Source organism: Telopea speciosissima, chromosome 9 (assembly GCF_018873765.1).
Source record: "Telopea speciosissima isolate NSW1024214 ecotype Mountain lineage chromosome 9, Tspe_v1, whole genome shotgun sequence".
Lineage (NCBI taxonomy): Eukaryota > Viridiplantae > Streptophyta > Magnoliopsida > Proteales > Proteaceae > Telopea > Telopea speciosissima.
In genome coordinates, this window is record NC_057924.1 from 1,946,756 (window position 1) to 1,974,495 (window position 27,740).

The 27,740-nt window shown below is 38.2% G+C and overlaps 2 protein-coding genes across 5 annotated transcripts in view; both read right to left on the reverse strand.

The window, feature by feature from the left end:
• The window catches only part of LOC122639884 (sister chromatid cohesion protein PDS5 homolog A-B), a 34,311-nt gene extending 26,014 nt beyond the window's left edge, over positions 1–8,297 (reverse strand). For 3 of the 4 annotated variants that reach the window (XM_043832905.1, XM_043832906.1, XM_043832904.1), the window contains exons 1-5: positions 7,983–8,297; positions 3,719–3,922; positions 3,429–3,610; positions 1,012–1,138; positions 626–844 (exon numbers count right to left, since the gene is read on the reverse strand). In XM_043832905.1, the coding sequence (XP_043688840.1) occupies positions 626–844; positions 1,012–1,138; positions 3,429–3,610; positions 3,719–3,922; positions 7,983–8,075 (825 nt within the window). In that variant the 5' untranslated portion in view covers positions 8,076–8,297. Of the gene's footprint in view, positions 1–625; positions 874–1,011; positions 1,139–3,428; positions 3,611–3,718; positions 3,923–7,982 lie in introns of those variants that run through there. The other variant, XM_043832907.1, reaches the window with a different exon arrangement.
• A 6,317-nt stretch (positions 8,298–14,614) lies between these two features.
• Positions 14,615–27,597, reverse strand: LOC122640790. The gene is made up of 8 exons (XM_043834037.1): positions 27,358–27,597; positions 21,382–23,147; positions 18,574–19,771; positions 16,966–17,312; positions 16,683–16,883; positions 15,550–15,707; positions 14,951–15,042; positions 14,615–14,856 (listed from the first exon to the last, which is right to left on the reverse strand). The coding sequence occupies exons 1-8, from the start codon at positions 27,539–27,541 to the stop codon at positions 14,825–14,827; spliced, it is 3,978 nt and encodes a 1,325-aa protein (XP_043689972.1). The 5' UTR covers positions 27,542–27,597; the 3' UTR covers positions 14,615–14,824.
• Between the last annotated feature and the right edge of the window lie 143 nt (positions 27,598–27,740).

The following is a 27,740-nucleotide window of genomic DNA, read 5'->3' on the forward strand; positions in this document are numbered from 1 at the left end:
TACTATTCTATAAGTCAAGCTCGATTTAAAGGACTCAATGCTGAACAGAGAGATTGTGCAAGAGGGGGGGGGGGGGAATCAAACCTTCTAATATTTTTATTTACCATTTTGAAGAAATAAAGATAACAAACCACTCAATTTGATTTCAATGAAAAATAACTAGTTTGGACCTGAATTTTCAGAAAATGCTATAAACTTGCCCTAAAAAGTATTCGATAAGAAATTATCAGGGCCATAGTTCATGGCTTAACATGCCAAACCAACCAAACATATTAATCCTTTTCCCCCAGGTTTCAGATGGATAACCCCAACCCAATTTAAATGAGCATTGGATTCAGGTTGGGGTGTCTCCAATCTTAACCCCCCCCCCCCCAACAGTATTTTTTTTCCTGTCTTGAGGGTGAGGAGGGAGACCTTATTTCCCTGAATCTGCAATATTGGTGAAATTCAGGAAGGCATTTTCAGACCTGAACCATACAGATCAGAGACATCATACACAACATTATTTTCCAGATCAATTCAAAGGAAGTACTCAACAAATTTATTTTTCAAGTTCCTTGAAAAATAATTGCAATACTACCAGGAAAAAGGAAGAAATGAAGGAAATTAGTGAGGAGTTGGTTACCAATAGTTCTCCTGTAAGGTATGGGATTATTCCAGAGAGGATCTGAGGAGCGCAGTGATAAAGATCATAGACAACTTCATGATAGTCAAGTTGACTACTCATAGAACTCTTATCTCCTGACATTGATGATATAAGAAACTGCTTTATGCCAGGTTCAAGTTTTCCTGCACAATGTTCTATAACATTCATAGCAAGCCTCCGTGCAGCCATAGAAACATCCTAGCGTCACAAATTCCACAAAATCAACTCTGTAAAAAAAAAAGTTGCAGGAAAGTAAAGTCTTAAACATGATGGAAAAAGAAAGACAGCTATGAGCCAATGGCACTCCACCTAAGCAAGGACAAGAAGACAAAGGGGCATTATCAGCAACCTGAGCAGATACTCACACTTTTTTCCCGGCCTAAAACTGATAACAAATCTAGTAACAAATTCTCCTGAACATCCTCACTCTCTTCTATCAGAAGTACCATGATTTTCTGCATTGATGTTAGCACACTTTCTGGATGGTCATCACTGCACATATCAAAATTATCAATAAGAAGAGTGAAGAAAAAGACAACACAATCACTGAACCTGTTAGAAGGGGGCATCCTAATAGCTAAATGGCATCCCATCATCAACAAAAAGAGGAAAGAAGGAAAGCAACAAACCAAGTCAAACTCAAATCCCAATAAAGAATCCAAACCAACTCCTGGATACAAGTTAACCACATTATCTGTCAACCTTGGTTCTTCCATGAAAAAGATGCTATAGAAAAGCAAAAAAGCCCAAATTTGTTATGATAATATGACAGGTTCAATAAGAGCACTCCTGATGGAAGCCCAAGTCCAACCAATATTAGAACGACCATCAGCCACTAAATTTTATTTATTGGCCATTTTACCCCTCAAGTGGTAAGGCGTTGGCCCTGTTTTGTCCCTCAGCCATACATCACCATCATTTCAAAGCAGCAAATGAGAACACCTTTGCCAGGGACCATGGTTTCAACTCGCAAACAACCATTTAAGAGGAGCTTGCTTCCATGTATTTTAGTACACCATGTCGGCATATTGATCCAGCAAAATCGATAAGTGAATAAAATAACCAACTCTAGGGGGATTCTTTTCTAAGCCTGGAAAGAGTGACCAAACACAAGCCTCCAATTTCAAATCTAGAAGAAATAATTGATTCTAGGACCTTCAAAGATGGCTCCCATATTGATTAAAAAAAGGAAAAAGACAGGAGTCTAACATATCGAGAAACTGTAACACATTTTCTGGTTCTCCATCTGTACATGCAGTTCTCCATAAAGAAGTAGGCAAAAGCATACTGTAATATTAAACTCAAATAAATTGTAGGAACAGTATGTTCTTCCAGTAAATCCATATTTTCCTCAAACACCAGTGAACAATTTCAACATTTGGCTGCTCTTCCAAACAGAAATACAAGAATCCTGGCTAGCCAAGTGTATATCTTCATCACTCTATAGAAGTGAGAGTTCAGTGTTAGGATCATAAGGTGCCACCCTTGGCCTGTTGGTAAAGTCTCCAGCTGTTAATAAAGGAGAGCCATAGACTTGGCATCAAGTCCTGCCTCACCTCATGAGGGAGTTGGGTTGGGGCATATGGTGCAGGGGTTTCCTCGTAATTAAAAAAAATCCTCGTGTGAACATTAAATTATGCAGGAAATCATGAATAAAACTAATCCAAATATCCACGGCATTAAAAACAAGAAATTTGAAAGAACAATAGCTCAAGTCAATTTGCTGACCATATTCCAGCACCTACTGAATGATGAGTAGATGACAACCAAGAGATCCATCCAACCGCCTTTTCCCTTGGCTTAATATTTACATAAGTCTGAAACTTGATCTTACACAAGGGAAGAAGAGAAAAGTCCAAAGCAATATAGTCTAGAATATACTTTGTCTGCAGTCCTCAAAAATGCAAAAGCAGGTTAAACTCCAATTTACGACTACTACAACCAGCTATAATAGATTTTTCCCTAGAGGTACAATATATACCCTTCCAATTATTCATAAGCCCAAGAATCACCATCATTGTGTAAGCGGGCGATGAAGGACTGAAGGGTTAAATAAGAAACAGATTCAGCATCTATAATGTGTAAACATGCATATAAGGAAATTTCTACCCTGATTGCAAATTATTTTACGTACCAATATAACCAGCTTGTTGACAAGGAAAAAAGAAAATGAAAGGTTGAAAAAACATTCTGAACACCTAATTTTGAATTTTTATAACCACTAAAATGAGGTTGGATATTAAGAAACCTCTCAAAGAAGTGGTTGCATGACTGAAAACCCATGACTTTGAATACAAAAATCACCCACATGCATCAAATGTGCCTTTCCTGTAGACTTATTACGTACTGCACTCTAGGGAATTTTAGAAGAATTTTAATCATGCAGAAATCAAGAATATAGGTAAACTATTCCCTGATAAATAAAAATACAGATAAGAAAGCGAGAATGAGGAAGAATCAATATATATATATATATATATTTGCAAAAGATACTTCAAAGTCACTGATGACAATCCTGTTATCATCAGAGCAAGATTATTTTTTATTCAAAGATCAAATGAGTTTTTTTTCCTAAAGAGGAACCAAAGAAAAAGAAGGAAAGAATAAGAGAAAGCCTGGCAGCAAACCAAGACCAAGGAATAAAATAAAACATAAAAGGTAGCTGCAACCAAGGGAAACAAAAGGCATGCAGCAACAGAAGGCCCAAAATCAACATAAACAAATCTTACATCAATTAAATCACAAGATTGCCAAAAACTAGAAGGGACCAAACCAAACCCACCTGGCAACAGCAAAAAACGTACTGAACATTTCATTCACTAAGTCATCACATTCAAGATCCAACATGACAACACATGACCGATATCTCGCAAGAGTCTCCAAGATGACGACTCTCCTCCCAAACGATGGACCATTAATGTCACCCAATCCACTAAAAGTTCCAACAATCAAGTTGAAGATGTCCTGCAAAACAGATTTCACTCCAATCAGGTCGAGTGCAAAGATGACCTAGAATGTGATCCACACACATCAAAAAAGTCCCAATGGTAACTTGGTAAAAAGCAAACGAACCCTTAGAACATCATCACTATAGGGAGCCTCAGGTGCAGTAATTCGAGTAATCTCACAAATACAGGTTGCCACTAGAAGTTTGACATCTCTATCTTGATGCTTCAGCAATTCAGGCTTGACAATTGCATTAAGACAAGGCTGCATTGACTCCAACATTGGCGGCAATGGTGATTGATCCAACTCAGAAAGAAAACTAGCGGCTTGCTGTATGTTCAAAAAAAATGCTTATAAACTAACTTTACACGGGATAAAAGCTCACATTATTCAAACTAGGTAACAACAATTATTTTTCCCCAAGAAAATAAGAACATTGTTAACTCTAATAGGTTCCAAGAGTTTGGGAAAAAGGTTTCAGAACATGAAATTGAAGAAGAAATAAACATCAAAGCACGTTTTTGAACCATAATTCAGCAAGTTCTAAAACGAAGACACGAATGCAATAGTTTACATAGAAAATATTAGAAGCAAATAGAAGAAGCCCATGCCAGGATGTAATAAAATCTCAAGAAACTCATGTTGAAACCGAAGGGTATACCTAAGTAAGTTTTCAATTTGATTGACATAGCATGTTTCACAATATTAGCAGCTTTATTTCCCAACGAAAAAAAAATCAAAATCAACGGATAATTATATAAAAGAAAGAAAGAGGCACTATTGCATCCTAATTTCTGTGGAGAATGTATAACCAGTCGTCTAAAACAGAAGACCCCTCAAAATTCAAGGTTGCCACTGCAAGACCCACCACTCTAAACTTTGACCCAACATTTTTTCGGCGCAAGTCTGACGTAGACAAGCATGGTGTTGAGTATCCTACCGACTACCGTATCTACCGATACTAACCGATACGTATCATATCTTTAAGGTACCGATATGATACCTAAAATATAATTGGTATTAGTACATGTAAGAAGCCCTATCCTTTATATACAATCAATTGAATACACTTGTCTCGTCGTACTTTGTTCCTGGTACTAGTTCTAGGAATGGAATATAAGTTAATTCCCAATATCTCACATAAAAGGAAAACAGTATATAAAAAGCAAGCAAAAGCCTTTTCATGAGATTTTTGAAGGATATGTATACAGAATTGCACCAATCAACAAGAATTTCGCTCTTTTTACCAACTTGATGTTGAAAATCCATGATCTAGAAATTGATTGTGGACAATTGACCCTTCTAACACTAGTGAAACTGTAATAACTTCTATACGAAATGCTGACAAAAATAAAAAAGAAACAGTTCAAATAGCATCCACTAATATCACTGAAAAACATTGTTAAAATACTTCTACGAGAAGGTATTAACAAAAAAACGTAAGGAAACACTGGGAAAACAACAAATATTTCTTGGTTTCAATCCTGCAACCTAGAAGGAATAGGAAGGAGCCATATAGAACTATTTTTAAAATGTATCAGCCGATCCGGTTTACGAATCTATTCTAACTACCAACGAATTCCTACGATTTTAGGTGGAATGGGGATTGTAATTCTTTCTACTTCTTGAGGTATAATGACAGATCGGGAGGCTCGACTAGAAGGGATCGGAGGAGAATTTTTGAATTATATATGGTGATCCTTCTCGTATCCAAATTAGATCTGTAACTTCCTATTTGTTCGTGAAAAAATAAAAGAGTAAGGGCGGGTTGTCTAATATCACTGTTCCTCCACTACCATATGTATCTTTAGTGTATCTTTCGTCTCTCTGATACAACACAATATGTCTCTTCAAATCACCCTTCCGATACTTAGGCCCATGGTTCTTCAACCGGTCTTTTAGGCCAGGCTAGACCAAGCCCATGGTCTGGTGTTAGCTACTTCACTAAAACACAGAATCATGGGGGATTATATGTAGTTTCTATTTTGAGATTTTATTAGATACTACTTAGATTGTAAGTTGTCTTTCCTTTATTAAGTTGTCTTATTGTACAAGGCTCCTACATCATGCGTGGGACTTTTTTTAATTACTTAAATTTTGTTAGGGTGCTACAAGCACCTATATATTGCAGGGGCCTTGTGCCCATACCCCACAATTTCGATGAATGAAGAAAAGCTTAGTTTTTTTTTAAGCCATGGATGCAGTGAAATGCCTAAGAGGTTATTACTAAACTGACCAAGGCCGTAGGTGAGAGGCCTTGGTCATATCCTCCTTCTTCCTTTCCCTTTCTCTTCTATCCCCCTCCTTCCTAGTTTCTATTTTGTTAAACCTGCAACGAAGTCCCAACAGTGAGGTATTGAGGCTGCAACTTCACCCTGTGGTGCTGCTGTTTATTGATTGAAGAGTGCCCCCATTGAATCGATCCAACAAGAGAAACTGCTATTGAAGCTTTCATCCATCCTGCAGCACTACCTGTTAGTCTCTTGGTACAGCAAGTTTCAGGCCACTATAACTTCAGTTCTGGCCATCAGCTTCATTCCAAACTTTGGGAGTGTAATACTCTTTTTGTCTTCCCCTTCGATAGTAGTTTCAGCCAAATCCCATGGCTGGTTTGTCTTGGGGACTGTAAATTACCATTTTTCTTCTACAGTTTCTAATTTTCTTTCATGAGCATTTGCACCACATCAAGCCATCAACTCCTTTTGGTTTTCTGAAGTTATAAGGAGCATATCAATCCCTTCCATTGACAGGAACTGTGGCTCCATCTGTGGTTCCATTGGCTGTTACTGCTGGCATATTGGTTTTAGCAACTTATGTTCTAATCAATAGTTGGTGGAGATAACTTAAGGGTATCATATTTTAACCAAGACATACTGTTGATATCACTTTTGAGGTATTCTACCCTAAGGTTTGAAAGTTATACATAGTTACTAAATTTGACAGCAAGCTGCCATGTACTGTTAGAACTGCTGTAGTTGTCAATCCAAGTATCCAACCATTGGACTGTGATTATTGTTTGGTGGTATACTACTGTTGCTGTGCCCTACTGTTGAATTTAGGTCTCATCCAACCACTAATACTGCTGTTATTAAGACCCGTATGCTGTTGTATATTTGTACCTAATAGTCCTACTTGTGGGTTGGGTGTTTGGTTACTATTTAGTGAGTAAGCCTATCAGAGTCCCAACAATTTCAAGAATGGTGAAGTGATAAACACTCAATCGGGAGATAGATGAATCATGAATGAGATTAGGAAGGAGGGCTTGATTGTTGTGAAAAAGCTCAAGTGATTATGGACCAATTCACTCCAACTCGATTGGTCTATGCACTCGCACATCTCTTGCTTCCAATCTCTTTTCTATTCCCACGGCATTCCAGTGCCACGATTACCTCCACGCTCTGCCAATTTCAAAGCCCCACCCATCAAGTCATTGGATAATTAAATAATGGATAGGGAAATCTAGCAGCCTCCGTCATGTTTAATTGGTGTTTCAACCAATCTGCCGTCCAAAATTCTCGGGTCACCCATCCAGGCAAAAAAATAACATTTTCTTTAAGAAGCCACTCTAATTAACTCAATGATCATTTTCTTCAAAAGGCCTCTATTGAACATGGTCATGCCACCTCAAACAATTTTCTCGTAGCTTATCATGGATCAAAGCTACTCCCAAATCAGCTCTAATATGATCATTCCTTACTTTATCCTTCCTAATTTTGCCACACATCCATCTCAACGTCCTCATTTCCACTGCACTTAGTTTATTTTTATGATACTTCTGAACTGCCCAACATTCTGCACCATACATCATAACCTATAGTATAACTATCCTATGAAATTTTAATTAATGAAACTTCATAAAAATTCAAAAGCCTAGAGCTACAGTAAGGATCTTTTAAGCAAAGTTCAGGGACTGCGGTTTATTCATTCCTTCATAATCTCAACTGATTGACTCCAATTTATTCCTTTCTCCCATTAGAAGAAAACAGGCCATAGCTACCCTCAAAAGAAACACTTCCCCGGAAACAATTAAATATACTCAACGACGCTCCAAAACAAAAACAATTTGAAAAAAAAAAAGTAGAAGAACGGAAAGCAACTTCCGCCACCACCTCCTGCCCAAAACATACACGCACGCGCGCGCACAGTAGTAACCAAACTTGGTTCGGTCGAATTCACTCGAAATTCACAACAACAAAAGAGAAAGCAAGAAACTTTATCCCTAGAAAAAGAGGAACAACTAAATTCGCTAACAAAGCAAATTCATTCGAGTTCAAAAAGAGACAACACTACATATACAGAAGTACGAAAGAAATAACAACAATAAATCTAAGGAAGAATCTTCAAGTAAATTGACTGTTCAAGCAAATGTGCATGGAGAAGGAATGCTAACCTTCAATAGCTTAACTATAGCATCTTTCGAAGACGGAGGGCTTTCCAGCTTAGATCCGACATCCTTCAGCTGCTGCTGGAGCTTCTGCGCCATTTCCGTAACACCGTAACAAGGACGAAACTTGAAAATTGTTCGGAGATTTCTCACGGGGTCATCTGATCGAAGTTAAACGAAGCGAAGCTCTAAGAAGGTTTTAAGGGTGGGACCTGAGACCGTATTTTTGCAGGTTTTAGACGAAGAGGCGAAATGAACTCGAAATTAGGTGAAATTAAAAAGAAATTTAGTACCAGAGATAGATTTTTATCCTGGAATCTCGGTTTCTGAACAGCAACAGCGGCCAGGCGTCAGGAGTGAGGTGCCCAATTGCACATACTTGTAGGGCTTTTAGTTCGTTTAATGGATTGTCCGGAAGTGGACAGCTCGACACATGGCGCATTCGATGTTTGCACATAACTACTCGATTTTAGCTCAAATTACCAATAAAGACTTATAGTTATCAAAATTTAGTCAGCTCCTAGTCTTTCAATCTTCCCCACGTGTCTCGCTTGTCTATCTGAATTAAAATCCTCTGTAGTATCAACGGGTTGGCGGTGCACATCCGGTGGCACAGCAAATGCCATGTGTGCCACCTGGCCTCTGCTGTGCCGTTGGATGTGCACCACCACCTCGCCAGTACTGCGGAGGATCCTGGTCCCATATCTCTTACAGTGTTACTACGGTACTCCTCCACGCAAACGATGGTTTAGAAACTCAGGAAAAGGGATCCGGCTTGACCGGATTAGTCCATAATGGATGAAAATCGGCTAAACAATTCTTGAACCCTAATTTCCATGCAGGATCAGTCTGATCTAGATCGATCAAAATTGGGATTGACCACAGAATGGCCAAAATCAACCGATCCAATCCAATCATGGAGTTAGGTTTCGGTATCAGTATTTGTATCATCAATATCGGTCAAAAATATAGTTAGGTGATCTAGACTAAGGTTCGTAATTTTGGTGTCAAATCAGGGAAATCAGTGGATTGGATCGGTAATGGCCGTGAATAAGGGTAAAATGGTAATAAAAATAGTTTTTTATGAAGAAAAAAAAACATGGGTAAATGCATCTTATTGGGCCAATCCGATCCCGATTTGAGAAAATATTTTTTTGCAATTAATTAAGGGGAAAGGTTTCATACACGATTGTGTAAACCATGTACGTGAGAGGATCTCTCACAAAGAATTGAAAAAATCATAAATCAACACCCATCAATTACTGTCTTGAAACTCCCACCCTCTCACATACACGGTTTACATGTCCGTGTATGAAAACTTTTTCCATTAATTAATTTTAAGAAAAATAAAAAGTTTTGCAATTAGAATGGTGTTAGTAATACGGTTTTAAGGCATTAGTATTGGATCAGTCATATTAGTTGATACGTATCAGAATCACTTATACTCAATCTAATGATTCTAATACTCGATTTGATTATGGTACCATTCTAATGATAGAATCGATACATTAGTGGGTAAAGTGGCCCAAAAAACCAAGGTATCGATATTTTGAAGGGCAAACCAGCCTAACCCAGGTTGATACAGGTGATCTATACTGGTATCGATACCGATACCGATACCTAAACCTTGTTTATTCATTCCAATTTTTATTAATCATGATACGTAAAACATTTTTTTTTCCTTTTTGGTACAATAAAGGTTAAGCTGCTTGCCTGAACAATGAAATAAAAATTTAAGAGGGAATGATCTCCAAACGTTAAAGTCAATTGTCTCTCTCACATGCTTTTTTCTTTTTTGTTGTTATGTGTTTTTTCCAAAACATAAAATGTTCTCCGTGCCATGCAAGCTATGCCAAGGTACATGGGTCGGCCACTCAGTGGGGCAAGATGATCATTGCGCTCACCCCCATGAGCCTAGGCGCAACCTACACTGCAGCACAGAAAACAACGCCTCAATTAAAAAAGAAAAACATATAAAAGGTGTAGACTACGCTACCAACATAAATAAACTTTTCCCAAAATATACTTATTAAAATACTTAATAAATTAGTTATGGGTATTAGTTATATAATCATTGTCAATAATGATTAGAGAAATTTAATTTCTTTTTTTAATTTTAAGATTAGTGAATTATTTCCTTTTTCACATTACTTCAAATGGAAGGAGGCATAGAGAGACAACTTTGACATAAACAAAACACGGTCATTCTAGGCATCACTATACCTAGTGAAATATAATGCTTCACTAATTGCCATTTGACGATACATATATTAGCCCATGTGATCCTCACATACATCTCAATGGCCAAATTTTTGTCCAAAGTAAGCAAGAAAGTTACTCAAAACTTGCACTTTGATTCAAAATTTAGTAAAATTACTAAAATACCATTATGTGGAGAATATACAATACAAAATGGCATCTTTTGTAATTATGGCTATTTCCTCTACTCATTTTATGCTGAAATTGTACTCATAAGATGTTTGTTTGTTCGTCTATCACATAGACCAACTAATGTACTGCGTTCATGTGGCAAATCGTGAAGCGTCATACTTCACTAGGCATAGTGACAAGAAAAATCCAAAAAATATATAACTTTCCATACTTGACTGGAACAACAAATCTCTTTGGGTTTGCACTTTGGACTGAGCTGAGTTAAGGTCCATAAATCCTAGGCTAAGGCGGGTGTAGGTTAGGGCTGTGGTGGAGCCTAGCCTGAATTTATACAAGTTTTCATGTACGCGTTATATGTAGATGATGAATATAATACCCAAAAAATTCCATAGCATGAAATCTTTAGGCTATATTTGGATGCCAACAAAATAAAAAATTCAAAAAAAAATTGAATTTGAGGATAGAGATAGACATATAAATCAATCATTATATAATCATGAATTTTGTCTTATTAAGATGGAAGCAGAGATTCAGGATACTTGAGCAAGAATACTTAAGGAAGCTTTATCATATTTAGGATTAACTGTAAAATTGCTAAATAGAAGGAAGTTTAATAAGTATAAGATCTGAGCAGCCTGTATCCAATCAGATATTAGGAAGTTAATGGTCCAAATCGGATGTCACACTGTTTTACTAAGCAATGGCCCATCAATAGAGTTTCCATGAATTGCCAAAAATCCTAATCTGTTTGTTGAATTTGGCGCTCCCTCCACAGTGAAATGTGAGATGTGTGGATAACTAGACTGTCTAATCTACCTTGACCACCAGTCTCAATAGTTAAAACTCCCATATTGGAAGCACAAAGGATGTAACAAGAAATCTTGAAGTACGAGGCACAAATCGTGGGTTAATTGCATGATAATACTACTACCAGGATTCCAAAAATTCTCTTATTTAGAATGAAGAAGAAGATTATACAACTCCAGATATTCATGAAGGAGCTTCCATGTAGGTAAATTTAGAGCTTCATTGACCTACGATGGAATTTATCTCCTTGGTAGAGAAAGGGAGTTACTGATATCAAAAACCTACTTAGATATACACTAACTGGAAATGTACGTGATTGTATCAATTGCAAAAGGTGTGCAAGTGAAGGAAGGAATCACCTTCGCTGAACAGATTTTCAGCAAGCAAATACTGTCAGGATGGAGGCCCATTTAGACATTTCCCTATATAGACATGAGAAAGAATTAACTATAGATCATCTGAACAATCAATATGATATCAATATAGAAGCAAAACAAGAATGGCATATAAGGTTAGGCATTAGAAATGTAGAAAATTCTGAATAAAATACATCACCATCGAAATCTTTACCGACTTGATAGCCAGTCAAGAATACTAATAGGAAATACAAGGTAGTTTCAGGATGATTTGAAGATGCTGGAAGCCTGGAACCCACAATTTGTCCCTTCAACCAAAAAGATTTCCTTAATTAAAAGAGTAAATATCATCTCCCTTTCCTGTAAGTATTCATAATATCAAATCCCTCCTCCTGATTTGAATAATGATAATACCATCCCTATGTTTAAAAGATTCTATCAATCGTACCCTAATTGTTAAAAAACACCATTAAGTGATGACATGGCATGTACAAATTTTCTGAAACCCCATAATACCCTTCCTATAACTTTATTCTAATTTTGCCCTCTTCAACCCCAAACCCCCTTTTGCGTCTTCTTCCCCCAAAAACCCCTCTGCGTTTCTTCTTCTTCTTCTCCTCTGCTACTTTCCTTCTCTACCTAAATGTAAGCAATCAATCGCCCCACCTCTTTATCTTCTCTTCTTCTTCTCAGTTTTGATTCAGTAGGGATTGAATCAAAACTGCACACAATATTCTCTCTTTTAAATAACCAGTCCAGAACCAGAGTCTAGAGACAGCACACAGCAGCGACATCACAATGCTCTCAAAAGCTATTTCTCTTCTTCTCCTTTTAAGCTTCATGTCCTCGACCCTCAAAGTAAAAAATTTGAAAAACCTAAAACCAGTAAAAGGGTCGAGAGAATCACATATATTGAATATACTTTCTTTCTTTGCTTACAAATCCAACACAAAGTCACAAACCCAGAAGTCGAAACCGAAATCGCTTCTCCCCCGCTCTGCAGAGGTGCTTCAGCGGCTTTCACGGTGCGAGATGGCCGGTTTCCTGTTCTGAAAACCGGGTTTCCTTGGTGGGTTCCTCGAGACTGGTTTTCTGGAAGGAGGGTTTTTTTTTTTTTAATTTATATAAACTTCCCCCCCCCCCCCCCCCAACCCTCTTGGTGGAATAGGAAGGGGGAGAAGGCGTGGAGTTGTTGCTTGTTTATGAAAGGGAAGGAGGTGGTTGGTGGTGGTTGTTTTCTGAAACTAAAAATTTAGAAGATTAGATAGATAAAAGGGAGGTGGTGGCGGTGGGATTACGAAACCGTCAAATTAGTCAGCTTTGGAATTTGAAACCCTCAAGTCTGAAGGCGGGCAGGCCAAGGAATGGAAGGCCTAAGGAGGATGAGATCTGAACGTGTGTTTTCTTGTTTTTCCTAGGGAGAATAGGTACTGCTTCTACTTGCTCTGCATTTCTGGATTCTGGTTTTTAAAAAGGTCTGAGATTTGCAATTCTTTAAACCTTCGTTTTTTGTTCTTAATTCAAAGGGGGTACACCGGAGTTAATTAAGAAATGTTATGCAGTACTGGTTTTGGTTCTTCCAAATACACCGGCTGGAATTTGTAGTTTCCATGAACTGCAGATGGTTGAGGTGGTTGCGGATCAGGTAGCTGTTGCGCTCTCCCTTGCTGCGGTTTAAGAAGATCCCTTGCTGCGGTTTAAGAAGACTCTCAACTTATGAGAGAGAAACTGGTGGAGCAAAACCGGGCACTGCAACTGGCTAGGAAGAATGCTATGATGGCGAGCCAAGCAAGGAACTCATTGCAGAAGGTGATGAGCCATCTCTCGATTCCCCTGTTGCAGGGGAGAAAGGCTTTACCTTTTTCTTAACTCCAATTAAAGGGTAATATCGTCTTTTGAACTGCTATTTTAACACCATTAACCACTTAAGGTCCGGTTGACAGAATCTATCAAAAGTAGGGGAGAGCATTATCATTATTCAAAACCCAAGGGAGAGGTTTGATATTATAGATACTTAGAGGGGAGAGGGATGATATTTACTCTAGTTAAAATGAATATGACCTTATAGGTTGATCCTAACAATCTCCTCAATCATTTAGGAGATTCCCGTAATTAAAATGATGATCTGGCCACTTAATCATCAAGGAGATTCCCCTTAATTAAAATGAAAAAATCTGATCGGTAACCCTAGCCATCCAACTTCTGATTTAAGTTCTGGATTCATGTGGATTTTACAGCCAACATAATATGGAATGCATCGCATTCTATATTCCATGTTCATGTTATTAATGATCCGCATGAAAATTTAACTTGGTCACAAACTAGAGAAGCACCCATAGTTATAATCTGGTGTCTAGACTGATGTAGTCAAGAGAAGTATCTCTTTAGTGTTTATAGGGTAATAAGGGACAGAATGGTGTCTTCACTTTATTTATGGAACAAAACTTCATGGTCATTTAGGATTCAAATTTATGCCAGCAGATGGCAGCAGACACAGACTCTGGATATGAGGGAGAAAAAGTACTTTATTGCTATTTTCCCTTCAACCACAGAACAAAATTTACATTGTGGCTATTTAAGATGCAAATCTATGTAAGCAGATCAAAGCAAGAGGAAAAACACTCAAGAGAAATGAGGGAGAGGACTTTAGGGCCTTTTTCATTCATCTACAAACAAAAGCTACTTAATGGCCATTTGGGATGCAAATTAAGGCTAGCAGATTAGAGCAGACAACTGGACTTTAGGGAGATGAGTGATTGAGCAGTTGGCAAACTGAGTTCTGATTAGAGTACCAGGCTGAATCCAGCATTGGTAGGGACCCATGACGGGAAAAATGGTAAATGCATGAAATGTGAGATCCCCAGAACTGAAAACATTATTAGAACCCATACCGGGCTGACCAACAGGACTGATAAACTCAGGAATGACCTCAGCATGCCAAGATGCCTCTAAAGACAAGCTTTACTGCAAACCAGAATAATTTGGCGGAAGCAATTGATTAAGATTTACCCATTTAACTATCCAGATAGGAAAGGACTTCATTACAAGAAAAAAACACATAGAAAAGAAAAAGGCAGCTAAAAATATCAACAATATAATTGGGTTCACTCCGTTGGCCCATTGATCAAACTCGAGCAACCTAACTCAAGAGTCCAATATCCAATTTAGTTCCAATAACTTGTATTGCACTAGGAAAATACCTCTTCATTTGTACATAACAAGCACTCTCCCCAGTGGCTATAACACTCTTGTGTGCATAATGCAGGCAACTCTCCAGCTTATAAAAATTGCCACCTATCTCAGCTGTGGCTTTCGAGGCAAAAGAACTGCGTAGAAAGGAAAGTAAGCTATTTGCAGATCCAGCCATAGCCAATAGGAGATAAAAGAATGTATTGGGTTCAGGGAACAAAAGATGACTACCTTCTGCTATACTGCAAAAGCCTGATGAGGGGAAAATTGCATCTGGATCTATTTTTTTTAAGGTGGGTAATAGTTGAGCGAGACAATTTTCACTGCAGCAAACAGAAGTTTATTAACTGTATGTTCCACAGAATTTGATAGTTACAAAATTGTAAATTCTATAGTAAAGAAAACGCAATTCTGAATATACATCTGCTCCAAATGCATGTCCCATAAGTGGTGCACATGGAAAGAACTGGGACCTACATTTGAAGGCTCCCACACAAATGCATCCTTCAAAAAGAGGGTGGGAGAAAGATAAATTGATTGTAAACTTCAATATACCATTCTTTCTAGGGAGAAACAAGTGATAAATTGATTGTATAACTTTAATATACGATACTTTCTAGGGAGAAACAAATGCCTATGCCAGATGGTAATTATCAGCCAATCTGGTCAATACTTTTTCCCAGGAAACCTGGGTGGAAAAATCAAATAGTAGCCCCACCCAGGCAATCACTGTGAGCCAAGTATTAACGAAGGACAGTTTGTCAATAGTTCTATATTGAAAATATATGGACACATACAGAACATGGTTTGACATAGCATAGTCAATTTACCTGGCCCATGAAGGGATAAATTTCTGATTGGGGATGTCATCCTCATCTTCCTCTTCACCATCTGAATCTTGGTATGGAGAAATTGCATATGACTGCTCCAGGCTTCCTTCAGTAACTGAGATGACATCTTCATGTGCCTTATATGGGTTGCAAATTTCCTAGATGGAGTACATGAAAATTATTGTAGTGAAAGGCTCTACGTGCTGGTCAAGAAGATAGCTTCAGAATCATTATAGAAGTGTAAATTTGTAAGTGAAATTCTTAAAAAATGTGAATCAAGAAAGCATTCTCAAAAAAAAAAAAAGAACACCATGATGAGGATGAGAAGGAGCCTTGTTCCATGCTCCAGCTACTATTTTGGGTGTGTTTCACTTTAGTTATTTCATTGAATTTTGTGTATTTTAATACTAAATTATATGTAGAATAGGCTATGTTTGAGAAATTACGTATCAGGGTATGGCGTACACTACCAAACTACTATTTTGGGTGTGTTTTTCAGAAGTTTAGAGATGCTTAATTAGGGTTTCCCTCAAGCTCTGGGCCAAAATATGGCCATTTAAACACCGAAACGGCCAACCAAAAGATGCATAGCTTTGGTCAAACTTCGGCCGAAACCCGAAATCTGAAACTTTGCATTACAATGTATCTGCCTTGTAATGCAATCTTCTGAAAAGGCACAATTTAAGAAAAAGAAAATGGACAGTTGTCCAATAATACAGTTGTAATAATCATCTGACTCAACTTCCTCATCCTCTTGATGGGAATCATCATATAATTAGACCAATTACCTAGCCATCTGCTTGATGTGTGACACTGAAAGTTACTCCTATCCTCTAACCACTGCTCAGGATGACGGAAAGGGGATGGGAGAAAACGCTATATGATTCAAAAATATACAGGTCCCTAGTTCTCAGATCTGAAATATCATGATCATGATTTCACTAACTTATTTCAATCTACCACCACACACAAGGATGCAATAGATTAGAGCATGGGTGAATAGCCTTCATATCCTATGCTTTGAACTACCATAAAGAAATGCCCACTGACTGTGGTAGGCACATACTAACAGAATTCTGCACAAAACTAATGCCTCCCAGTCATGCACTTTGAATACAGGTGTCAAATTTTACCTTTTCAATTTCACTAGACTCCTTTGGAGCCTGACAAACTTGATGAAAATCACTAGCTTTTCTGGTATCACATGCGGAAACCATGGCAGTCAGTTCTGTGTCGGTCTTTTTCCTACAGTCAGATTCTTCCCTGCCTTTTCCCATTTTCTGAAGCTTTCTTGCTTCATCTGCCTGCTCATTTCCCTTGCGCTGTCTCTCATCCTACGGCAGAGACAACCATCACAGATGCTCGCAATAAATTAAGTAAACAAGATCTCTAAATTTGCTGCTAAAGGCAACTTACTGCAGCTCGGCGCCTTATCTCTTTTTCCTCTTTTTCCAGTCGTAATCGTTCCTCGTATTCTCTCTGCTGCCTCCTTGTTTCTTCAATACACTTGCGTTTTCTTTCCTTGTCCTTCCTTTCTTCTTCTTCCCTCAACCTTTTCCTTGCAGCCAAGTCAGCTTCCTTCTTCTGTTCCTCTTCTTTCTTTTTCTGTTTCAGTTCTAGTTGCCTCATATTTTCCTGCTCCAATCTTGCTCGCTCAAGCTTCGCTGCTTCTTTCTTCATTTTACGCTCATTCTCTCTTTTTGCTTCAAGATGTTTCACAGCCTCAGCAGCCTCCAGGGCTTTCACTTTAATATCCCTCTTTCCTGCAGAGTATCACAATAAGCACCACAGTAAAATCATTTTTTGTAATAAAAGAAAATCCCTAAACTCCAGACTCTCCAGACAAACAGCATAAATTAAATTCACAAACAACTCAATAATACAAAGCAACAACAAACCCAGCAATCTGTGGTTATTTGTTTTTAGTTCACATTTCAGCATATGAAGGCCGGTATCTTCTTATATCAATGTTAATACAAGACTTCTCTAACTAATTGCAGCAGAAAATATGCACTTCCAGACAAGCTAGCAAGATGCGACTCAGGGATGAGAGTCAATAATTCCAAAGCACTTTTGAGGGAAGAAACCAGGAAAAACTTAGTGGTGAAAGCTATACTAGGTTCAATCATGAAACTACTGACCTGATATGACCTCAGCTGGTGTTGGGTGGACTTTTTCTTATTGTTTTTTGGGTAAATAACAACTTTATTATTCAACAGAACAGCCTAAACTATATAGTATAAACACAATTCAAGATTAGCATGGTTGATTAAGGCCCTAGGTACATATGATATCTATCCACCGCTGGCTTGGCCAACTTACCGCCAAGGAATTAGCTGACTTCATCAACCATTGGAATGAGATATTCCTAAATGCACTAACCAATTCGTCTCTCCTTATAAGATACATGTACCTCCAAGGTCCCCAAATAATAGTATTCATCCACATGAATACCAAAGTGATACTTATGTGACATAAATATAAACATGCATGGGCATGAACGCAAGGGTGTGTGTGCACATTTGCATACGCATGCAACCTGGAGAATTACCCAAAGTAGGGTCCAATTGAGACAATCAGTTTGAATCATTGGGTTTAACGTGAACCATAGATGTGGACAGACCAGCACAGACCAGACAATTAATTGAAGATAGTGTACATTTATATCCAAGCCTGAATAACAATGGCAGAAGCATCCAGCAGAGTGAATTCAACGATCAATTTATGCTCACTGATTAAATGCACTGAAAGGCAATTATCCACCAAGGCCATAGACTTTGAACAACCAAGAAATGGCTAAAATCTCAGATATGAAATGAAAAGTTGGACAGACTAGAAATAATTGTCTGACCAATAGACCAATATTGAATCCAGCCCAAATAGATCAAATGAACCCATCCATGTCACAAGCAGTTAATCTTTGTCTGTAACTAAATCTGTGGAAGCATCTTAAGGTGGTTTTCAATGGTATGCATCTCATTTAAACATGAATGGAATATAATAATTTTTTGGATACAAAATTACCTGTAAAAGCTCCAGCTGGTCGTTTTTGTTCGACAAATGGTACAAATGATGAGATGTTGGACACAATATTGTTTACTTTATTCCCCTTCTTCAATAAACTCTGACCTCCTTTTCCTTCACTTACTTTCCCTGATAATTTTGGCTTGCTAAACTTATTTTTAAGAGACTCAGTAGCCTTCCAAGCACCACTGCCACCTAGCGAAGCACATTGATTCTCCTTATATTTGTTCTTATATTTTCTCTGAGTTCCATAGCAACTTTTAAGCTTCTGTTTGGAATCCATTTGGGTCTGACTGATATTAAAACCTGCATTCACAGATTCTAGGCTACCTCTTTCAACAAACTTATCAGTCAAAGAAACAGATGCAGAAGGGTTAAGACATTCATTAGTCACATCGGTAAGTGGTTCTCTTATAGCCAAGCAATTCTTCCCTCCTGACTGATGTCTTTCCTGGACCGGATCAACCATCTCATCTGCATCCCCGCTTTCCTCACAAATGCTGGGATCTTCCTCAATCCTAAAGCAAGTAAGCTCTGGATTTATACTCTCTTTCTTCTCCAAACTATCATTGGAGGCTTTTGAAGTATTTCTCTGACAGAGCTTTCCAACTGGAGGTGTACAAGGTGGTCTTCTAACATCCCAACTAAATCCAACACTAGAAGATGACATGCAATCAGAGTATGACCTCCCCAGAAAAGGGCGGAAAACTTCCTCAATTATCCCATCGTATCTGCACTTGGCTTGCTTACTTTCATTTGCATTAAAGAGCAGCGAGTTCCTCATGTCCATGTGCTCCAGAAGTCCATTAGGTAAAGACTGGTATATGTCTGGTGTTTTATGCACTTTATATTTTGTTGAAGCATGTGGTAGTGGCGTAAGCATTTTAGAAGATCTGTATAACTGCTCCAGAATCTTAATCTGTCCGATTGAGGTGCTTAGCAGATCTGAATGATCAAAGTCAATTTCATTTTTGGCAACGCATGGCAGATCATTTTCTGTAGGTTCACCGATACTGAATCCCTCAAATTCAGGCATGGTTTGATCAGCACCGATCAAGTCAACATACTTAGTTAGTGGGGAGCCAACCAGACAATGTGGAAGTGAACCACAGTCTTCAAGAGAAGACTCCACTTGTTTGTCATTACATGTCAAGGCTGACTCCGCACTTTGATCCCTCCCTTCTGAGACAAGCTCACCCTGTCAAATATAGTCATGAGCTATTACGATCAATTGATTTCTTAAAATTTTAATAAAATCAGAAGACTGAGCTATTCAAATTAAATAAATCTCTCTGATACGCATTGATGTCAAACACAAAGTACAAAGTAAAACATTACTTTAATGGGACCAACTATGAAAGAAATAATAGCAGGCAAAATTTTATTTCTGCATACCTAGACAATTCTACAAGTTTGGGGCCCTTATAATTGGCCCTTTGTTTGAAAGTTGGAGTTTCAAGACCCAGTGTTAGGAGCATCCTAACAGATCAAATGAAGCAAAAAAAAATCAACATGGATGGATTATTCAGGGGAGTGCATCATGTCATTCATGTGTCTTTATTTGGACCGTCAAGAAGCATTCAAAAAAACTTTCAAAATGTTCAGAGAGTATAATCTTAAGATGGGATCATTGGCGCAGAGGTCCTGATCCTCTAAATGCATGAAACATTACATGTCACAATGGCCCCAGTGTTAGGTATAAGAGATCAAATAAAGCAAAAGTCATCATGGATGAATCATTCCAGCAAGCGCATCCTGTGAGTTTATTTGGGTAGTAGGAGGTGGTTAAAAATCATTTGGTCTTCAATTGTACTATTTCTTAGATGTATAATCATTGAGGCAGGACATTTCCCTGTATCGGTCCTACTACTCTAAATACATGACAAATGGACAGTTACAGGGTCACCGGATCTACATAAGGGTCTATTAGATCCAGCCACAAGACTTCCTGTTACTAACAATACACATGAATTTGTTCTAGATGTATGAGAATTATGCTCTGGAATACAATTTCTGTTCTTCCTTGATCATATGATTAGTTGGAATGAAGCAAGCATGTAGCACCATACTTTTGTGAACAGGAGAGATTGGGATCACCTGATCAGTAGGTGCAGTGTCAAGTAAGAATTTTTCAAAGCACAGTATCAACACTAACAATTGATCTGAATCATTCAAACAATTACTGCTTAGCTGAGTCGGTAGGACACAAATAAACGAGAGGTATTGTTTCCAGTGCTATCCCATCTTCGGTTGCCTCCTTAGCTAATAAGTTGAGAGCATTTCTAGATCCTCATGGTAGGACACAAATAAATGAATAATCATCCTATCCATTAAGTAATTGCAAGAAATAAATTTGATTTTCTGGACAATCTAGTCAAGTTGAATACTCATAAGGTGTCTCAATCTGTTTTGCAGGTAGGCACAAAAAAGTGACAATGTTCCAAAACAAAGAACTTTAAACTGGTTAGGATCACTCAATCAGGTTGAAAGGCTTTAAACATTCAATACACACAGAAACACAAGCACAAATGAACTTGATATCATCTGATCAGGTCAGTATTTTAGTTAGACAATTTCCTTAGGTTGTACAATCAAATGGTGGATACAGAAGACCACATTCTGTGTATGTCTTATTGCCTGCCTGTGACATTGTCTTTGTGTTTGTAATAGTGTCTAGGTGTGTGTTTGAATTTGCTATCCTGAACCTGACAGAGAATACTTTCAGTTCGATACATTTTCTCTCTTCATGGCAAATCCACTATAAATTGGTTAAGAGAATGAGAAAAAGTGCAATAAAAATACAATTACCTCTTTGACTTGCAACTTGGTTGGAGATTCCAAACACTCCACTTTCTGAAAAGGCATTTCAACAACAGAGCTCTCCACAGAACTGGGTTGAGCAACATCCATTTCATGAGGAGGGAAATGCTGAACCTCTGGGACAGCCTCAAACCCATTTTCTACAATTTCCAGGTATCTATTATCAGTCTCCTCGTGAATCTCCTGCAGTGCTTTACCCCTCATTAACCTTCCAGAAGCAGTAAAGGCATTACTTGATCGACCCTCAACTTTTCTCCGCTTAGACTTAGGCCATGAACATTCAACCGAATTCTTCTTGGTTTTCCCTGAAATAATGGATATCTTTGCTATAATAGACTCACTTAATTTAGTAATGTCTACCTTTTCAAAAGGTTCAGCAGGCACCGATGAAGAAAAGGATCTTATTTCTAACGATTTCCCTTGAATCTCCTTTCCCATTGGATCAACACCCTCATTCAAATTGTATACATCTACACCATCAAAGACAAGCTGCTTTGGCTCCAAAAGCGGACCACTCTCAGAGGGTAGCCTTGTGAGTAACAATTCCAACCCATCTATATGGCTAGCACCATGGATGTTAGACTGGGAATGAATAGAACAGGGTTGAGCTGGCTCACTTGAAACATGCTCCATTCCTACAATGCTGTTTTCCTCATTGACAATACCAGGGACGTCTTTACATGGCAGGATACCGACTAGAGCTTCTGATGCTTTCTGGAGGTCGTCTCCTTCAACACACTTCAATGGTTCTGCAAGTTGACAAGGTTTATCAGGGGTGGCATATTTAGACCGTGTAACTCTACCGCTGGCTACTTTTGAGGAGTTATTAGATTGTGTGAATCCTCTGGCACAATTAAATTGTAGAATAGGACAGGCTTCGGCTGGCCCATTTAAAACAATCTCAGTTTCTGCAACGTCAATGTTCCATTTTTCCTGGTTGACAATACCACTGACATCACTACATGGCAAGATATCAACTTGAGCATCTGGTGCTTCTTTGAGGTCACCTCTAAACCATGTACCTCTATCACTGAGAATTTTTGAGCCATTAGCTTCTGAGAACCCTTTAGGGTAATTGAACTCCAGATTACTAGATGCTGTATTTCTGGACGTATCTTTATTAGAGATAAGTCTACCAGAATGAACACTGGAGTCATCTCCACTGCTTTGACACTTCTCTGTCTTTGCTATTGCAACCCCACTACCAATATCATTAGCAACATCAGAAGCCTTATTCAATTCCAGCAACTTGTTGACACTGTTGGACTGTTGGCAAGCAGTTCTAGACCTTGTAACTCTACCAGAATAAACACTATGAGTACCTTCCTTGCTTGAACGCCTTTCTGCTTCTGTTTTTGCAGAATTTCGAAGTTCTAGAGCATTTTGTCTTGACCTGGACCTTTGGATCCTTCCCAGTGATTGACCTGGTTCAAAGTAATTATCAGAGATCCTTGCACTTGTCTGGCCTTGAGGAGAAGTGATTGTAGGACCTAGCTCACAAGCCTCGTCTAAGGTACACCTCTGTTCAAGCTCATTGTCATTAAGATGGCATTTAGGTACTATGGCCAACCTGCCCTCTGCCTCAAAATATTTGTTGGAAGCACAAGTTTCCAAAAATAAGCTGTCTGAAGTATGTCCATTATCTGATATAGCAGCTGGCTTGCTGTAAAAAGTGCAGTTACCACTAGTAGAAGGGACCTTGGGTCGTAGAGATGGAATTAGGAGGCTCGAGATTAGGTCTTGTTTATTCAGCTCTGCAAGAAGATAATCATCAGAGAAGTCCAGCCTTTGAGCACTCAAAAGAAGCATACCTAAATGTCATCCTAGCTAGAAAAGGGGCAGATGCATGAGAGCATACATTCTTTTGATATTTTATGAATTGTGGCCTCATACATAAACCATAGAAAACATCAGGAAAATTCCAAGTAAATAAATATCTTCATTACTTGAGAAAGAAACCAACAATAGAGCAAATTTATTGGCTTCCAGAGCTGTTACAGATCTCATTCTTGGGCACCTTTTCATCAAGAGAAGCTTTTCCCCTGAGATTTAACTGGTATTTCATGGGTTTTGATTATGAAAATAGAGTCAAATAGTATAATAATCTAATGACTGTGAGATGTCTGATTTGCCATGAGGAATTAAAGCTCGTCTCTTTTATCACAAAAAATAAAAGTACACAACAAATCCACATTATATTAGAATTGGAAAGGCATATTCCCAAGCCTACTAATAATTTCCATGAATCATTCTTGATGTAGGCGTAGACTTTACATGTTTTTTCTTTGCAAAATTTAGAAATTCGGTAACACTAAGAAGATGAAGCCCCGTGGCATGAATAACTTTTCAAAAGTACTTAAAAATTTTATGACGTCCTTTAACTAAAGAGAGAGACAGAAGAGGGTAGGGAAAGAGATACAGCAACAAGAACAAAAGTCTTGTTTCGGTGTGTAAATTCTTGGCAGAGTATCTCGCAAAATAAATACAAGTTCAGGGGTTCCAAAAATAGCTTTATTAGAATTTTAATTCTGGTATAAATCAAGTCTAAAACTAACACAAACGAAAATGTAAACAACAACAACAACAACAACAAACTCAGCCTTATCCCAACTTAATGGAGTCGGCTACATGGATCCAAACAAAACGAAGTAGTAGGGAAAACAGAGGTCTAGCTAAAAACGGGGAATGAAGAGATGGGAAAAGAGGGATGAGGAAAGAGATGAGAAATGAAAAACGGAGAATGACAAATGAAAGATGAAAATAAATAGAAAAAGAAAGAGGAAAGAGGCACATGAAATTGTATAAACAATTTAAAAGATGAAAGTAAGAGGAAATGGAGAATGACAAAACGAAAATGAATAAACAGTTTAAAAGGTTTGGTAAATGTATACAGCATAAAAGAGTAGAGAGTTTTTATATGAACACCTGAAATTGGAGGTGATACTGGACACTGAAAAAGTTAGATCGTTTAAATTCATGGAGTCAACCAGCAGAAGCTACCTAACCAAATTTCTTCCCGATTATTTGGGGGGTGGAGGGGGGGGGGAGTAGTAGAAGTATGTAAACTTCGTATCACCCTGGCTCCACCCCCGCCCCCAGAATGCCTAATAACAAACCAAAAGAAAAAGAATAGATTTTGCTGCAAACGGAGAAAGCACTTTCGTTTTTTGAAGCATACAACAACAACTCAGCCTTATCCCAACTAAATGGGGTCGGCTACATGGATCCTTGTCCTCCAATCGGCTCTATTCGAGGTCATAGTGATACAAGGCCTAAGCTATGCATGTCTTTCCCCACCACTTCTCCTAAGGTCATATTAGGTCTGCCCCTGGCTCTTTTAGTTCATTCAATTTGAATCAAATCACTCCTCCATAGTAGAACATCCAATGCCCTCCGTTGAACATGGCCCTGCCACCTCAAACGACTTTCTCGTAGCTCATCATGTATCAGAGGCTCGGAGCTACTCCCAAACCAGCTCTAATATGATCATTCCTAACTTTATCCTTCCTAGTTTTGCCGCTCATCCATCTCAACATCCTCATCTCCGCTACACTAAGTTTATCTATATGATGCTTCTTAACTACCCAATACTCCACACCAAACACCATATCTGGTCGTATGGCAGACCTATAAAATTTTCCTTTTAAGTTTTAAAGGAATACGCCGATCACACAATATTCCAAGACGCACATCTCCACTTCATCCATCCTATTTTAATTCACTGTGAAACACCATCCTCTCTATCACCTTCTTTATTTATGATTGAGCCAAGATACCTAAAATAATCATTTTGCGGAATCTCCCTCTCATCAATTTTCACCACCTCATTATCCGTCCTAGTGTAACCAAAATTACACATCATACACTCTGTCTTCGTTCAACTTATCTTAAGACTTTTTGATTCCCAGGTTGATCTCCATAACTCGAACTTGACGTTAATCCCTGCTTTTGTCTCATCCACCAAAACAATATCATCAGCAAAAAGCATTCACCAAGGAACCTCATCTTGAACGTCACTAGTTAAATCATCCATGATAAGCGCAAACAAATAAGGGCTTAAAGCTACTCCTTGATGTAACCCAATTGTAATTGGGAATTCATTACCTTGCCCCCACCCCCACAATTCTTACACTTGTCACTACACCATCATACATATCTTTAATCATGTCCACATATTAACTTGAAAAACTTCTTTTCTCTAGTACTTGCCATAACTCTATAAGGACTCTGTCATAAGCTTTTTCTAGGTCAATAAAGACCACTTGGAGATCCTTTTTGCAATCTCTAAATCTTTCCATATGTCTCCTAATTAGATAAATAGCTTCCATCATGGATCTTGGTAGCATAAAACCAAATTGGATCTCCGTAATAGCGGTTTCTTGTATCAAGTGGGTTTCAATAACCCTCTCCCATAATTTCATAGTATGATTCATTAGTTTTATGCCACTATAGTTATTGCAGCTCTTAATATCACATTTATTTTTGTAAATCGAAACCATGATGCTTCTCCTCCATTCATTTGACATTTTTCTTGTGTTCATAATCTTATTAAACAGCTTGGTTAGCCAAGATAAACCATAGATTTCTAAGCTCTTCTACACTTGTATTGGGATCTCATCTAAGTCTTGTGCCTTGCCTACTTTCATCCTCCTTAAAACTTCTATTACTTCAGACACCTTAATTCTTCATATATATCTACGACATGTGGTGTCTTTATGGATAATGTAGTCTTCCAAGAAAAAATTATTCGAAGTGTGTTCATTTAGTAGGCTGCAGAAATAACCTTCCCATTTCTTCTTAATGTCCTCATCCCTTACTAGTGATTACCATATTCACTTTTAATATTCTAACATGGTCGAGATCTCTACTCTTCCTTTTCCTCACTTTAGCTATCTTATAGATAGTTTTTTCCCCCTTCCTTTGTGCTCTGATTGTTATAAAGAAAGGCCTTCCTGCGGGCATTCTTTAAGCTGGAAAACTGTTGTTAATGATCTTAGTTGACAAAGATTCCCTACCTGGGTCCGTTTTCGTGACTTTGTCCTTTCTCTGGGCTAAGGTTTAGGTTTAAAGCTATAAATGATGGAATGCGGGAGCTTATTCAGTTAGGGAAAGAACCAAAATAGTAAATATAGTAACAGGAACGAACCAACTCAATAGGGAAGTGAATTCTTGGCTTCAAGAATTCCTATATAACTTAAGCGACACAATAAAAGCTTTTTCTATTCTTCTATTAACCAATTTATGTATCGGATTCCACTCGCCCCATGGTTGGGAACTAATGATTGGCTCTGTTTCCAAAGATTTGGGGGCCCTTGCTTTACCCACAATCTTCTTAGCTTCATTTCTAGCAAATTTATGCCTTTGTAGATCCTCTACATCCTTAGTCCTTTGACATGTCTTAAAACTAACTTTCTTAGTCTCAATGGATGTTTGAACCTCGTCATCCCACCACCAAGTCTCTCTAGAGGAATGACGTTTTCCTCTTGATTCGCCTAAGACATCTTTAGCAACCTTCTTAATACAAGTAGTCATCTCATTCCGCATCCTATTAGTGTCTCCCTCAAAGTCCCACTTTCATTGTTTGACCACTTCATTAGTAAATGATTTGAATGTATCTTCTTTTAAGCTCCACCACCTTATCCTAGGGCAAATAAGTTCACATTTCTTACGATTCTGTAGTGAGGCACATATCCATGACTACTAATCTATGTTGTGTGGTTAGGCTCTCCCCTGATATAACCTTACAGTCCTTCATTTTCTGAAGCATATCTACGACATTTCCCATTCTACTGTAATCAAATAAGTTAAGAACGAAACCATATGTGAACAGACAAAGAAATAGCCCCAGTTTCCTGCACGAACATGCAGTTCAGCAGGAACCCTACAGTAACAATTCAAAATGAATTGAGACCAAATAATGATAAGTCATAACAAAAATCGGTCAAAGTTATTAAGTAAGCATACCTGTGGAAACTACAGTTCCTCTCTCTGTTCCAGCATTCCACAGCCACGGAGGAGGGCGAATTCCATTAATTAATAGTTTCGAAGCGAGTTGCTCCTCATATAAATCTCTCTGCTGCTTGACCTGATCGATGATCCACTCCTTTCGCTCAAAAATCTGGACGAATAGCTTCTCGAGGGTCGACATTTTCAGATAAAAGCCATGAATGTGACTCAGAACTCAAATTAAGACTATAGAGAGACTAAAAAGGTAAGCAGATAGAAGTATCGAAGCAATCTTGCGACTTTGTCCACTGCGGAAGTGCGGATGCCGGAAGAGGGATAGTAAACATTTGAAATCTTAATTGCTTCGACTTGGACACTGACATTTCCGATGATAAAGTCGC

What these genes read in the sequence shown, in the direction of transcription:
- LOC122640790 (XM_043834037.1), bottom strand. Translation starts at nt 27,541, where the DNA reads ATGTCGACCCTCGAGAAGCTATTCGTCCAGATTTTTGAGCGAAAGGAG. An exon ending in ACCAGCTGGAGCTTTTACAG is followed by an intron (nt 17,313 to 18,573) that starts GTAATTTTGTAT and finishes GATACTCTGCAG; the next exon opens with GAAAGAGGGATATTAAAGTG. An exon ending in TTTATCCCTTCATGGGCCAG is followed by an intron (nt 15,043 to 15,549) that starts GTAAATTGACTA and finishes TGTTTGCTGCAG; the next exon opens with TGAAAATTGTCTCGCTCAAC.